This window comes from Tympanuchus pallidicinctus, unplaced genomic scaffold (genome assembly GCF_026119805.1).
Source record: "Tympanuchus pallidicinctus isolate F22 unplaced genomic scaffold, pur_lepc_1.0 scaffold3, whole genome shotgun sequence".
Taxonomy (NCBI): domain Eukaryota; kingdom Metazoa; phylum Chordata; class Aves; order Galliformes; family Phasianidae; genus Tympanuchus; species Tympanuchus pallidicinctus.
The window spans coordinates 54,933,183-54,948,495 of record NW_026294747.1 but is presented as its reverse complement, the minus strand read 5'-3'; the positions used below and the strand labels follow the sequence as shown (position 1 = coordinate 54,948,495).

Here is a 15,313-nt window from a genome sequence, read left to right as displayed (position 1 = left end):
CCAATCTCATAATTTTGGGGAGCTGGACTCGCAGTGAATGTTTGCAGTTGGCAATACTGACTGATCGTAATGTATCTCTTGTTTATCAAACAAGAGTGCTGCAGAGCTTAATTAATTGCTGCTTTAATTCGTGTTTGTCAAAAGCTTTGAAATCCTTGGTTGTATTGAGTTATTTTTTAGGAAAAAAATACAATTTCCAATGTTACATTTACTCAGATCTGATGCTCTGGGAATCTTCCACTTCAGTTGAACTGATAAAATGCATTTCTGTAGCATTCCCACTCTGGAAATACTGAAGACTCCATTCCCTGGGAACGAGCTACCATACATACCTACAAGATGAACGGTGTCTTTCCAGTGAGCTCATGAGGACAAAACAAGACAATCTCCATCACAGAATCATGGAAAGGCTTGGGTTGGAAGGGACCTTAGGGATCATCCAATTCCAACCCTTCTGTCATCACATCCAGGTTTTAGGGCACCACCCAGCATTACGCAGGCAGGACAGGAACCCCTGCAAGTCTCTTCCCATACCACTGGGGCCAGGAGAAGTTGTGCTCATTGAGCCGGCTGGTTCTACAAAAGTGTTGACACACAGTGCTCTAGTGGTTGGCAACCCTGCACATAGTAGGGGGTCTCCAGCTTTTCGTCCTGTATTGAAAATATAGGCATAAAGTAGCTGCTTCTGATCCTCCAGGCCAGGATCTGCTCAGGCTGGGTTGGTTGCAGGGCTACCCAGACAGCTGGGTGTTGGAAATGGAGTGCACCAGAATCAGGTGCCTTGTGCTAGGTCTGATGAGAATGTCTTTTAAGTCAAAATGATGCTGGGTCTTATTTACTTGACAGCTCAGCCATTAATTTAAGACAGGCACAAATGAATCACCAGCTATGTTACAGTTGCCTCATTGGAATCCCTCTGCTATAATCTCATAGTTTTTTCACCTAATTAATTTCCCCTTTCCTTGCACCAGTGTTTCATGAGTGTATCTTGTTTGGAGGAGATTAAGAGTCACACACTTCATTAGTAAGGTGTAAATTATCAGAGAGACCCTCTCCATCCACCTGCTTAATTGGGTTAATGAAGCGTCTCTGTGGGCCCTGGTAAGGCAGCACTGCTCTCTGCTCCCCGCAGGCGTTACCAAGGCTGTTTGGAAAATAGATGGAGACCTTAAAGTTGCCACCTTTAAGGTGACATTTAATTAGAGAAGGAAAGAGCTAACTTTGACACGATCTGCAAGCTCTAACATTCCCATCTATACAATTACAAAGACTGCGTAAATCAATCCAGAATTCTCTTATGGCTTATTCCTAATTAATCCTAATTCCTAACCTTTTCTCTACCTAAAATACCTAGCTTGCATGGATGCAACATTCTCAGAGACACTGTTAATGTTTGGTCAGATGGTTTGCACATCCCTCAGCTTGCTTTTTGGAGAATATTCTGGCAAGGGAAAGTGATGGAACTCATATCAGGCATGCACATTACAGCGCATCCCTAGAACAGGAAATGCGAAGTTGATATTAGGGAATATTTGCACTGCAACTCCTCAGCTCGAGAAAGTCACGCTCCTCTGATCTGGTACAGAAATAAAGCATGATGACTCATGAGCAGTGAGCATATCAGGGTGTGCATTGAGGTGAGATGGGCTCAGCCCTGCCAAAAACCAAAGTGGAAGTGGAAGAGGCCAAAGCATCAAAGATGCTGAAGCCCTTTAAGTGCACCTGCAGGCTTTTTCTCATGAGCCTGAACTCAAACACGTGCAGCCAGAAACAAATCCATCAGCAGTCTCAACCGAATGGACAATTTGTGCACAGAAAACGAGGAGAAAGTCTGTGGGTAAATTATTTGTCACAAATTATTCACCCAGCTCTACCTGACAGAGCAGCATTCTGCGTTTGATCTCTGTGAGCGACTGTCATGAGAATCAAAGGGAGTTTTGTCAGGGGATTAAGTGCAGAAGATGTCGTCGAGAACTACATTAAAGATAAGAAATCCAGAGTGTGGCCCAAAGTGGCTAATCCCAGCACAACTAGTGAATTATTAAGTTGGTCATTTGACAGAAGGAGGAAAAGAGGGGAAAAAAAAAAAAACACCAACTGTTTCTGAGACTGCCTAAAAAAAGGCTTCTATTAAAATACAAGGGTTGCATAATGAGAAAGCAAAGTGTGGTTCCAGCAGAAGGGCCAGGCTGTTGCACCAGCCTGTGCAGCTGTAGTCTGACGGAGAAATGCAGTGGTTTCCAAGGGCTGCTCCTTTTCTCAGGCATGGAACTGTGAACCGCCGGCTCCACCTGCCAAGTAGGAAGCAGTTTTTGAGGTGGCAGCAGTAGATTACCTTTGGTGATGTTTGTAGACCCTCAGTAAAAAGGATCATTGAACCACAGAATGCTTTGGGTTGGATGGGACCGCAAAGATCACCTTCTTCCAACCCCTTCGTGGGCAGGGTTGGCAGCCACTAAATCAGACACAAGATCACCAAATTGCCAAGGCTGGAAAAGACCTCGAAGATCATCCAACCCAACCGTCCACATACCACCAATATTTCTCACTAAACCCCATTTCTCAGTACAACATCTAAACGGTTCTGGAACGCCTCCAGGGACAGTGACTCCACCACCTCCCTGGGCAGCCCATTCCAACGCCTGACCTCTCTTTTGGAGAAGAATATTACTTAACATCCAACTTGAATCTGCCCTGGAGCAACTTGAAGCCATTCCTTCTAGTCCCTTTGCCATCAAGCCATGCAGGGCCCCACCCAGCCTTGAGCACCTCCAGGGATGGGGCAAATGACTCAACACAGAGCCCTGCAGCCAAACAAGCGCATCCATGAGCTAAAGCTCTCATTATGCAGCATGCAGGAAGGAAACAGAGGCAGCCTGTGGCCAAATCGGAGTGGGGTATCCACCACTTTTTTTTGCTGCATTCCACCAAGCTGTGATTACCACCCATGCTGCATTTCTGGCCCTAGATGTCACTGTAGGAAGTCACACCGGTCAAGCCGCCCAGGCTGCCAAAATGCTGCCATTACAGATAACTTTTTAGCTTGGCTCCACAGCAGCCAGAGGAGAGCATGTGACTGTCTCGATGGCTGCCAAGCTGTGAGAAGGTGGGAAAGGACATTGGGACCCTGATTATCAAAGTAAAACGATGAACAGATCTGCTGAAAGGTGAACCAGCCTGGGTTTGTTTGCTGACACCTCGCTGCTTGGATACTCAAACCTGCAATCCTCTGCCACCCTTTGGCAACAGCACGGTCATGTCTGCCTCGCATTCCTCCCCTTTATCTGTTTTTTTGTAATTCAGCCGACAAGAAACTCTCCCAAAACAATAGCACACTCATCTGCTCTCACTAAAAGCAAATGATTTACAAATAAGCTCAACTTCCCACCACGTTTGCAGCCTGTATATCGTCAATCCCGACGGGAAGATTTGCTTTGGTGAAAGTTCTGGTGAAGCACGAACAGAGATAAGCAGAGAGGACCGAATCGCTGCCCTCATCTCTCCTCTCACTGGCACTGCTTCCATCTGCCACCCACACCAGCAGCGGGACCAGGAATACACGGTATTAGAGAAGCCCATTTCTACAAACTAAAACGGAAAATGACCCCTGAAGGACCTTTAGATCCTTTTCCAACTCTCTAATTTTTTCTTTTTTTTCCCTTTCTTTTTTTTTTTTTTTTTTTTTTTTTTTTTTTTTTTTTAATTTAAATATAACAGTTTGCATTTATCTCTCTGATGGCATTTGGAGGAGGCTCGCAGCCATCTCAAGCAGCCGGGACATCCAAAGGCCACATCCTCTCGGACGCAATCAGGAAGAGGAGATTTGTTTTCAACAGCAGCGGTCTGAGCCGTGTTGTGTTTTAACGGGTTGCGGAACCGGTGTTACAAAATGCAAACCGCTCTGCAGGGCGATCATTATGCAGATGCCTACAGTAAACAGGTTGGAAATTAGATCTAATCAGGACAGCCCCCTCCCTCCCCTCTCCTGGCGCAGGCACGGTGAGTTGATCACATTGCTCTCAATGCAAACCAAGAGAAGGCTGAATTCCAGCCTGAAACCTCAGCGTTCCATTTGTCCTTTTGTCCTCTTGTGTTTGGTTTCTTGCATAAGTCACTGGAAACCTAAGGGCAGCCTTATGATTGCTTTAATTTGAAAGCTTCCAGACCAGGCTGCTGTGCCCTGGTCTATCAGTAAAGCGTCTTGCAGATTGCTGTGATTTGAAGGCAAATTAAAATAAATAAATAAATAAATAAAAAAGCACATTTCTCCTGGTCTCCATGATTAATATGACTCCATATAACATCTAATCACCGTCCAATAAATGGTGGAGTGAGTAAAGACACCAGTAGGGACAGTCAGGGTCACAGATCACCAGTATGAGTTCATGAGCATCACCAAATTCTCATGATTATTGGGACAGCTACATATTCTAGTTGCTGCCGAGGGGGTCATGTAGATGATTTTCGTCTCACAACCCCCTCCCCACTCAGCTCAACCCATCTCATGCATTTGCAATGCCTCCACTCCAACGTGCCCAAGTGCCAGACACAGCTGGCTGATTTGCCCTGTGCTCCATTGGGGAGGGGGTGAAAGGGAGGGGAATGAGATGTGGCATTGTGCAGATGAGTTTGGGGGAAGGTCCCTTATCTTGCCTTGCTGCCATATCCCCAACCCAGAGAGAATGATGCATGCAGCTAGAGTCTGTTCAGGCTGCTTTGCAGGGCACTGACACCAAAATCTTGCAGCAAAAAAAACGCTGTGGTCAGGGGATAACTTTTCCCTGCAGTATCTGTGCAAAGGTTGAAGCAATTAAGGAACTGAAGACAGCTACATAGAAGGCATGTAGATGGCTCGGCCATAATGGCCTTCCCCTGCATCATGTACAGGCCCTGGGGCATGAACTGATCACCAGGCACTTAGCACAGAGGACAACATCACTTCTGTCCACAAGGAATCCTGGCATTCTGGGACACAACTATCACCTGCATCAGGGTTTCATGTATACTTACATGTGGGCAATGGGTGCTGCAGGGCCCAATGGCAGAGGAGCCTGAGTACCCTTTGTCACTCAAGGGTGCTACCTGATCTGCTTTCTCTGATTATTGCGGCCTGACTCAATGGTACGACAGCAAGGAGAGCCTTGATAGACACTCACTGGCCAGAGATGCCATCAAAGTTAAAAGTGAAATGGCAGAAATTGGGAATTTTGCCTAGGAAATCAGACTATTTGAATATGGTTGTATCAATCCAAGCAATTAAATAAATAATACTGTAATAAATGTAGTGAGGCTGAAATTTTGCTCTCAGATACGTAGGGACTATCTAATGCCACAGAGAGACCTGCAACATACTTAGTTGCCAGCAAAACCCACATAGCTTCAGTACTCTATTACTAGTTTTGCAGCAGTTTGCCACCAGCACTTACAATGTCATAGGCTTGCAACAGATCATTTGTGACCAACAGATCACAGCTGTGATTCATTGGAGCACATGGATCCTCCTGAAACGTTGAAATACACCCCATAAAAGAGAGGGAATGGAACTCAGACTTCCCTGCTGCAACTCCTTCTTCACCTCTCTCCCTGTTGCTGTGGGAGGCCAGGAGGCAGAAATGAGCTTTGGCAGCTTTTTGCAGCTTAATGCGACCCTGGCAATACCTGCTCAGTGCTGTGAGCTCACTGCCAAAGGAGGAGGACAGTTTGCACACCTGGAGAGGCTGGCACAGCATCCCTGATCCCCACAGGAGGGGAGAGGGCAGCCAAAGGAAAAAGAAAGAGCTGAAGCACAGGAGGGCTGACCCAAATGCTCCAGGAAATTCTTGCAAGATGGTTCCCAAGACTGGGTTACCCTGAGGGTGGTGGCATTTTGCTGCTGATAGGAAAACATCCTTGTGCTCCATCCTGCGTCAAGCCCTGAAACAGCAGAGTAACCTGGGGTTTAAGAAAAGGATGTGCAGTGCTCTATTTTATATTCTGGACAGGAATAAATCATTCAGGTTGGAAGAGGTCCCCAAGATCTCCAGGCCCAACCCCAGCTGTACTCACCATGTCCACTGCCCACATCCCTCAGTGCCTCATCTCCATGGTTCTGGAACACTTCCAGGGATGGTGACCCCACCACTCCCTGGGCATCACCACTCTCTATTTGTCTCTGATGTTAAGTGTGAATTAATCTGATTTTAACACATCCACCTGGGTACTTTTGCCAGGTGTACTCACCAAATCTACCTTCCTCATCTCAACCTCCTCTTGGGTAACTCCATATATTGATGGGATTCCCTCTGGTACCCCTCCACCAGGCAGGTTCTCCATTCCTCCAGCTGTTTTCATGGTTCTTCCCAATCCCTTTTGCCAGGCTCTCTTCTTTCTATCGCTTCTCTCCTTTCACCAGCTCCTGTGTTTAACAATTCTGCCTGCACGCTCTTCCTCATCACTAATAAAAATGTTAAATAAAGCCAACCCCTCACTGCCTCCTCCTTGGGACACTGAACAAACACTCTGTGTGCTGTAATCTTGACTCCTTGTTTGCAGCCCCTCAGCAGCTCTGTGGCCCTCAGGGCCATGTCCTCCCTCAGATCAGCCTGAGGTGCTATCCCAAATGCTTCCTGCAAGCCGGCTCCAGGCATTTCTCTGCAGCACAGCAACATGATTACCCAGCAGTGTGCCATGCAGCCCAAGGGCTGCTGGAATTCTGGAAGCGTTTGGATGCAGCTCTCAGAAGTAGGGTTCACCTGGACACTGAAGTGTTTGCAATTCATTGCTTCTAAAGGAAATGAGGCTGCAAGGAGGGCTGACCTGCTGGGAAGTGCACTGTGGTACTGGGGCTGCTTTTGCCCTCTGCAAAGGGAGAGATGAGACATGAAGCCCTGCCAAAAAGCCACTGCTGAGTGAACAGAGTCATAGAATCCTGGAATGGCTTAGGTTGGAGGGGACCTTACAGCCCCAACCCTGCCGTGGGCTGGATGTCCCCCACCAGCTCAGGCTGCAGAGGGCTCCATCCATGGCCTTGGCACCTCCAAGGATGGGGCACCCACAGCTCTCTGAGCAGCCTGGTTAAAGCACATCAGTGGGAAACGTCTTAATGTTGACATCCTGACCTCACAACATCATTTCGGAAAAAAACACTCCAAGTGTAGAAAAGTCTCCTGTGTCAGGACTTGAGCAAAGGGAGAGTAGCTTCATCTCAGGCTATGAGCTGCTGTGGGTGGTGGAGTCCTGCAGCCACTCTGGTATGTGCTGGCTATGTGCAAGGTTACAAAGACATCCTGCAGCTCATCATGCAGCCCCTGGACCACACGATGCTGTTTCCAAACCTATTTAAATGAAGAACAGGGAAGGGACTGTGCTGAGGAAGATGCTTTCTTTTTGGCACATCCCACACTAAGAAGTATTTGCCGATAAGCTGATAATCAGGTGGCCTGGCCACCCCTGGTACGTTAGACCTTGCTGCTTAGAGAATATTTGATCATACAGTATCTCCATTAGGAGTTTGTAATCCGCTATCACGGCATTTGAGAGCCATTTGAGTGTAAGGAGATTTTTATTAATGGTTCATGAGCCTGAAAGTCAAAATTGACTCTCAGAGCAGATTTTAACAGTTTGTGCAGCATTTATATATTTATCTGTCTGTTTGCCACCTCTTCTCCCTCCCACATCTCCAACTTCCAGTCTGCCCCAGTGCAGAGGCTACGGCAGCATTAGCGGCAGCAGGAAGATGGCCTCGATTGCTGGCTTTGCTGCATTTTTTCCTTTCCTTTCCTTTTTTGTTTTTTGTTTTTTCTTTTTTTTTTCTTTTTTCCTTTTTCCTTTCCACCTCTTTCCTCCCCTTTCCCTTCCTTTCCTCCCCTTTATTTTTTTTTTTCTTTTTCTCTTTTCCTTTCCCTTTTCTCCCTCTTCTTTTCCTTATCCCCTTTTCCTCTCCCCTTTTCTTTTCCTCTTTTTCTTTTCCCTTTCTGCTTTTTCTTTTTCTTTTTTGCCTTTTCCTTCTTCTCTCTCTCTTTTTTTCCTTTTATTTTTTTTCTTTTGCTTTCAGTTTTTCTTCTCTTCCTCCTTACCCACAGTGCTCCTGGAGCTGCACAGCCACTACAGCAGGTAGAGCAGCTTAAACCTGCATGCACTACTGCTGTGGGCTTCACTGTATCCATCAGTGCTAAATATACTTGTATATATACGAGTATATATGTATGTATCAATACATGCTAGTATCAGGCATTTAACATGCCTGCATTATACTACATGGGTTGGTGCCACACACATTTATAGCTATGCACCATTATGTGCATTTCTGCTATTTACTTCCTCAGACTTGCATTCATACATGCATTTGTGTGATATATGCAGTTGTGTGTATGCATTGAGAAGAGCATTCATGCTATGTATGTTTATGGATATGCTCCATGCGTGCCTATGCAGGGTGTGTGGGAGGTGCCCCCTCCCCAACTTACAGCCCCCAGCACGGGCTGATGGAGGCCATGGCCCTGTGATGACCATGGGGTGTTCCCTCCTGAGCTCTGCCTCTTTGGCACCCCTGCTTCAGCAAGGAACCTGGGGATTAAACTCTCTTACCTTGGGAAATTAGAGTGGAAGAAGGGAGATAGGGCGAGGGCCCCTCTGATGTCTCCTCACATCCCCTAAAACTGGATGGGGCCCAGGACCCAGACCAAAGCCAAGCCAAGCTGCAATCTTATCCAGCCCTCCAAACCCCAAATCCAACCCCAAGCCTCCCAAATCCTCCACCATCCCTTCAGCTCCTCTCTGTAAGCCTCAGGTAAGGGCAGTGCTGGTGCTGAGTGGGGCCTTTTGGGGGCTCCCTGTGCACCCATTGGGGAAGCTGTGCTGTGAGTCCCTAAATCCAGCTTTTGGCTGTAATTGTCCCCTGTCTCCTTGGAAACTGGCAGGTCCTGAAAATGAGATTATGCAGAACTCATCCCTGCTTTGGAGCTGGGGCAGTGCTCTCTGACTGAGGACTGGGCACTCAATAATTGCCTCCAGTTTTCTTGTTCTCCCCCCATTTTTGCCTTTTTTTTTTTTCTCCTCTGGTGGAAAACATCCCCCTGCAGAATAGGGGGTGGATAAGAGGCATCTCAAATCTAACACACCGCCGATGAACTCTTTGCCCTTAAATCTGGCTTTCCAAAACGAAAGCGATGTGGTGAACCATCTGATTTTATTTGATTCAGAGTTCCCTTCTGCAGCTTCCATTCAGAAGAAATGAGTTTAGCTGGAAGGGAGATCTGAAACACTGAAAATGAAAAGGGAGTTAAAATGTTCTTTAAATAATATATTGCATTTGCTGCCTCACCACAGGATTTTGCCCTTTGCCTACATGAGCACCCATTTAAATTAAAATCAGAAAACAGGTAGAGACCATGTGGGGAGTGCAAAATGCCAGGAAAAAAATTTAGAGAAAGAAATTCTTGGCACGAACTGGCTTTTCTGATAAAAATGAGCGCTAGCTGAAGGAGCTCATCCCTAAAAGACAGGGAACCACTCAGAAAAGAACAGCAAAAGATAAGATGGGAAGAGCAAAACGAGAAAAGTGCTTTTAAAGAGGCTGCAAAAAAAGAAAAAAAAAAAAAAATCAAAAGCCCACCAAACAAAGAGCCTTTCCAGGCAGGTGTGATGCTGTGCCCTAATTCAACAGGGATTTGCTTTTTCTGCGTGTATTTTGCATGAGTGGTTTTTTGGGGAGGGTTCAACTCCATTGGTTTGCACCAATGCTGGAAACTCATGCGTGGCTTTGCGGGCAACGCTGGCGGTGGGGAGCTGGAAGCATCCTTAGCTGGGAGCAGGGCAGCCATGGGCACAACCCATGCAAAAACCATCCATGTGCTCTGAGAAATAAGGTGAAGCAGCGCGAAAATTCGCCTTCGTTTGGAGACAGCTGCTTTGCTGCGTGGTGGAGGGTGCTTGTTTTAAGGGAGGGGCACTGATGGTGGTTTTGGGGCACAGCAGCGTGTTGATAGAGGCGGTTGATTGAAGGAAGCTCTCTGTGGGCACATGGACCCTACAAGGATTGAGCAGAGCCCAATGGGAAAGCGAAGCCAAGGGATGCTCAAGGCTGCAAGAAGACATCGTGCCCGTGAGCTACTTGGGGACCACGGCGGGGTGGTGGTGGCTCTGAGTTGGGTACAGCTGGTGGCAGGAGTGCAGATCCAGCAACCGCTTCCATTTGCTTCTCCTTTTCCAGCTGTCTGTTGGCTTACTGCATTAAATCCAGACTGACTACGGGGCTCACACAGTCCTAGAGGCACGCGTGAAGAGGTGAGGGCCCCTGTGAGCAGAGATATCAGGGAAGAGCCTGATCCTGATTCATTTAGTGAAACTGCAGCTTGAAAACCAGTGCTTTCCTTCCCCAGTTCCTTTGCTCAGACACGAGCCCTGCCTGGTGCTCCCCGTTCCCCTTTTCCCTCTTGATTTACCGAGGGAAGTCCGGGACTCTCCCTAAATGAAACACCATCCCTCCTCCGAAGGATGAGATTTGGGAAACAGGTTTGAAACGCCTGGTTGGGTTATAAAAAATATATAAAAATAAAAGAAATCAATCACTCCATTTTGCATCCTTCCCTGCCCAAAAAGAAGCCCCCAGCTGGGGCGCAAGATCACAAAGCCCTCTGCCCGCAGAACCGCTGCCAGCCGCGATCGAAACGGACAACAACCATGGATTGTGCTAGAACCATTTTAATATAATTATACATATCTGCCAAATCCAAGAAAAGAAAAGAAAAAAAAAAAAAAAAAAAAAAAAAGGTTTATGCATATATATCTTTTTTTTTTTTTTTTTTTTTTTTTTTTTTTTTTTTTTTCAGTTAACATCTGCAAGCATAAACGACAATGAATTTCTCAGTTTAAATTCGTCCAGGTCAGAGCAACTGCCCGAAGTCCTGTTTGATTTGACGGCTACTGCCAGCGTGGCCGGCTGTAAGTGAACTCCAGAGGAGTTTAATGTCCTTGGGTGGTTATTTTCGGTCTTTTCTCTTTCATTCAGAGACAGTTTGTTGTAAAAAGTTTCAGTGCAGTTCACCTCTGGTGAAAGGCGATCATGTTTTTTTGTGGGTTTTTTTTTTTTTTTTTAATATATATTCTTTTTTCTTTTTTCTTTTTTTTAGAAAGATGATAATAAGTAACTCAGTTGCTCTGAATTTCACTTATAATTATAACCTATTTAAATCACAGCGGAACTCCCGCTGGTGCGGAGTTCGTAGTTGCATACAATACAGGAGATCACAGTTTTGAAGTCTAGCACAGATTAAAAACCACAGATGTACCATTTATATAAGACACACACTGATTGTCTCTTAAAAACTACATATTGACTCCTTATGAACATTATTTTTTTTTTTCTTTAAATAAAGTAGTGCAGCTAGGACAATCAGTCACACAACCCACACAGCCCTGAACCAAGTTCTCTCGGTGCCCACTTGAGTTGGGCGTCAAACAGTTGGATGAGCGCGAGAGAGAAAGAAAGAGGGAGGGAAGGAGGGAGAAAAAAGGGGAGAAAAAGAGAAAGAGAGACGCTGTCCATTCCGAATATTTTAACCAAGGGTTGGCTAACACGTTGGAAACCTCTGGGTGAAGGATCTTTCCACGCACACACAAAAAGAAATAAAAACCTAGACTTTTTTTTTTTGTTGTTGTTGTTTAAAAACTGGCCCGTAGGTGGAACGATCTCCCACCTCTTCCAAACAAAGAAACCCAACAATTGCCTAAAACTATAAAGAACACGGATTGGTCTGTCTGTTTTCTGCTCACTAGATGATCTGTCCGTTTAAGGCCTTCCTCCTCCGTTTTCCTCTTTGTCGTTCCTTTTCCAGAGCGTCTGAGCAGGAGATGAGTCTGAACGTGGTCACACCAACACTGTCCCTCTTTTGTCGCCGTTGTCGTCGTCGTCGGATTTATGTTCGTTTGTTTGTCCGTTTGTCCGTTTAGTTATTTTCTCTTTAATTTAACCAAGACCTGACTAAAGCTGGAGCGTTCGGCCCAGCGTGTTTTGTTCTCGTCACGATTTCTCTTATTATCACAAAGGTTCCCGCGGGCCTTCACAAAACCTGGAACTTCCATGAGGATGTCTGGTCTTTATAATCCAAGCAGTCAGCATTGAAGTTTAACTTCCAGGAGGCGGTTTGGTCTTTATAATCCAAGCAATCGGTGGTCGAGTTAAAGCCCAAACTGGAGGCTCCATAGCCCTGGGTGGAGAGGGAGGCTGGAGACTGGTTGAGGTGGCTGGTGACCGCGTTGGCACCCATGGGACTCAGGGTGGCCCCCGGTCCGGGGAGCTGGTGGTGCATGGGGGTCAAATAAGATCCACAGTCCATCCCTCCGAAATAGGAGGTCGAGCCGGCGTATCCTTGGCTGTAACCCGATGCCTGGGTGTAGGTCATGGGGTAGGACCTCTGCATGCAGGAGGAAGAGGTGGACAGGGGATCGGAGAGAGGGGAGATGGACGCCGGGCTCCAGATGGACACGGGGGCACTGCTGCTGGAAATGGTGGGGACCGAGGTGCTGGAGGGGGGTGTGAACTGCCCGCTGGTCCCGCTCTCCGAGCTCACTTCCCGGGCCGGCGAGTTCTTCTTTTTGGCCGGCCTCACCTTGTTCTGGCCCCCATTCTGCTGCTGCTGCTGTTGCTGCCGGCACTTGGCCCGGCGGTTTTTGAACCACACCTGGGAACCGGGACAGAGGGAAGGAGGGAGGGATGGAGACAAGCCTAGCATTAGGGACACACAGGCACCCCGAGGGGCTGAGAGCAAGCGGTGGGAGCTGCGGAGGCTGATGCAGGGAAAGGCTCCCCTTCACCGAGATCATTAGCAATAATAACAAGTAGAAATGGGCAAATCAAAAGGCTTAATAAGGCCACTTTTGGGGGAGAAGGGCGGGGGGAGCACTCCCTATTTGCTGTTTGCCAGCCAGGGACCCCCAGGAATCACTTTTTAAGGCCTCTTGAAGTCAAGACCTTAATTAGAAACAACAGAGCATCAGAAAGGGTGGAAACAATTAGGAAAATAGAGGCAGAGCTTGGGGGCCAGGTAAAGATTTACCTCCTAAACAGCCTCTCAGATCCCAGCCAGGGTCAGCGCCCGAACCTATCTCCACCTCTTCTAGAAGGGTACCATGGGGGAAAAGGTTGGGCATAAGGGGGGGACATAGCACCATGTGGCTGTGGAGAGGTGAGCAGGACAGATGGGGTTGGAGGCTGCAAGGGTTGTCCTGGATCTCATGACCGTGCTACTGCCCTACCAGCAGCACTCCGGGATGTTCTGTGGACTGGGAACCCACAGGCTGCTGGTGGGCATCTCGCAGCAGCAAGTAGTGGGCAGCCTGGTTCCAGCAGAGGGGTCCCAAGGCCTCCTCTCTGCTATCAAAGCCTCTCTGGAGGCAGAGAAAGCCCCCACTCTCGGGGATCCAAGGATGCAGGGGTCCCTGGGGAAGCAGGGATACTTTGCATGGGGCTTCGAGCACCTGCGAGACTGAGATTTGTCCATTGGAGAGTGCAGATACTGGTAGAGACCTAAGGAGCCCAGGGTGGGGAGCGGAGGGCTCAAAAGAGTGTTCAAGAGCTGCACCAAACCCCAACGCTCTGGGAGAAAGGGGCAGCATCCTACAGCCCAGGCTGGGGGCAAGCAGCCGTTCCATCTCTCCCTGCACCATCACCCCTCCCTGAGCACGCTTCGCCCCATAGCCATTCGATCGCCCTTTAGGTTTGGCCTCATCCCCTAAAACACCTCTTGGTACAGCAAGCTGGAGGCAGAGGATACAAGCGGGGCTCCCTACCCATTTTCTTCCCCGTTCCTACCTGCACTCTGGACTCGGGCAGGTTGATTTTCAAGGCCACCTCCTCCCTCATGAAGATGTCGGGGTAGCGGGTCTTGGCGAACAGGGCCTCCAGCACGTCCAGCTGTGCCCGGGTGAAGGTGGTGCGCTCCCGCCTCTGCTTTCGGGGGGTGGCTGCGAAGGGAGCCAGAAGCCTTGGCTGTCATTCGGCGGTGTTCGGAGCCCTGTGAACCCCCCCGGACCCCTCCCCAGAGGGGCATCCTGTTCCCGCTGGCTCTCCTAGGGGATCCGCTGCCCGTTCCCAGGTGCCTTATTTTGCAGCGTTGCTTCTTCCTCCCCATCCCTCCCGGCTGGGGTTGGAGCATCTGTTCTCTTTTTGCTGACTTTTCCCCCGGGGAAAAGAGAGGGAAGGGAAAAAGGAGAACCGCAAACCCCCGGCCACTCCAATCTCAAGGCACTGTGTGCCTTTGGGGCTTCTCCTCATGGGAAATCCACGTGGCAGAGGGGAAAAGGGAGACCGGCGAGAGGGAGAAAAAGGTGCCTTACCGGGATAACCGACGGACGGATGCAACAAATCCATGCCCGAGGTGGTGAGACTCAGGCCATTGACTGCGTAAGGTGGTTGCTTAAGATAAGACATCATGCTAAAGTTGGAGCGGGGAGGAGAGTTGGCCGAAATCCGGGCGAGGGGGGTCCGCCCGAGCGCCCTGCCTGCCCCGGGCGGTGCTGGGGGTGCCGTCGGGCGGAGGGGGGGGCCGCCAGGTGCCTGCGGAGCGAGAGGAGGGGGTCAGGGAGCTCGCTGCCCCCCCTGCCTTTATCCCCGCTGCTCTTAACCCGGACCGCAGCCGGATTTGGGAGCTGGGAGTGACTGAGCAGATCAACGCATCCCTCCCAAAAAAGACAGGGAGGGGAGGAGAGGGGGGGTGGGGGTGGGGGGGGGTACGTCCCATCCAGTAATTACTGCCCGAACAAAACCCCCCCATGCCTTCAACTGCCCGCATTGTACGGCCGCCCGGGGCATTTGCATAGGATTCCCGGCCGGGCACCAGCTAATTGTCTCAAGCAAAACTTGATTGGGGCCATTCGCAGACACAAAGAACCCCTCGGCTAAATAAATAATGCAGATAACAAAGCCCAAGGGTGAGAAACAAAGAAACAATTCAAGAAACCTATCTCTCCCCCAGTCTCTTGCAAGGACTTTAATTATCCCAGGTTTGGGTACATTCAGACCTCCCCCCCCTCCGCCCTTCCCCCCGACGTTGCTGCATTTCAGAGCTCAAATGCCCGCTCAGGGAAGAGACAAACTTTTCTGCTCTACCACCAGTAGTAATTTCCACCGGCCATTTGCACCTAATTAGTACTGCGGGTAATTAGATTTGGAGGCGAGTAACAGATTTATTAGGCTTTCAAGAAACTCTTGATGACGGAGCAAGAGTAAAACAAACACCGCGCGTTGCGCGGGGACGGGGGAACCAAACGCCGAGAAATGGCCGTGCCCGGCGCTCCTGAAAGTGTTAAATCTCCAACCCCTGGGGGGAAAACAAAA

General features: G+C 48.7%; 1 protein-coding gene across 2 annotated transcripts; it reads right to left on the bottom strand.

Annotated features, from left to right (window-relative positions):
• Positions 1–11,758: 11,758 nt before the first annotated feature.
• OTX2 (orthodenticle homeobox 2) lies at positions 11,759–14,410 on the bottom strand. Of its 2 annotated transcripts, none has more exons than XM_052696673.1 (3): positions 14,290–14,410; positions 13,790–13,941; positions 11,759–12,659 (listed from the first exon to the last, which is right to left on the bottom strand). In XM_052696673.1, the coding sequence occupies exons 1-3, from the start codon at positions 14,408–14,410 to the stop codon at positions 12,039–12,041; spliced, it is 894 nt and encodes a 297-aa protein (XP_052552633.1). In that variant the 3' UTR covers positions 11,759–12,038. The 2 variants fall into 2 exon arrangements, with proteins under 2 accessions (XP_052552633.1, XP_052552634.1); XM_052696674.1 differs by having other exon boundaries at positions 14,314–14,410.
• Between the last annotated feature and the right edge of the window lie 903 nt (positions 14,411–15,313).

Coding starts and splice junctions, on each gene's coding strand:
- OTX2 (XM_052696673.1), bottom strand. CDS start 14,410: ATGATGTCTTATCTTAAGCAACCACCTTACGCAGTCAATGGCCTGAGT. Junction 13,942..14,289: donor GGCACCTTTTTCTCCCTCTC/GCCGGTCTCCCT, acceptor CTCCCTTCGCAG/CCACCCCCCGAAAGCAGAGG. Junction 12,660..13,789: donor TGCCCGAGTCCAGAGTGCAG/GTAGGAACGGGG, acceptor CCCGGTTCCCAG/GTGTGGTTCAAAAACCGCCG.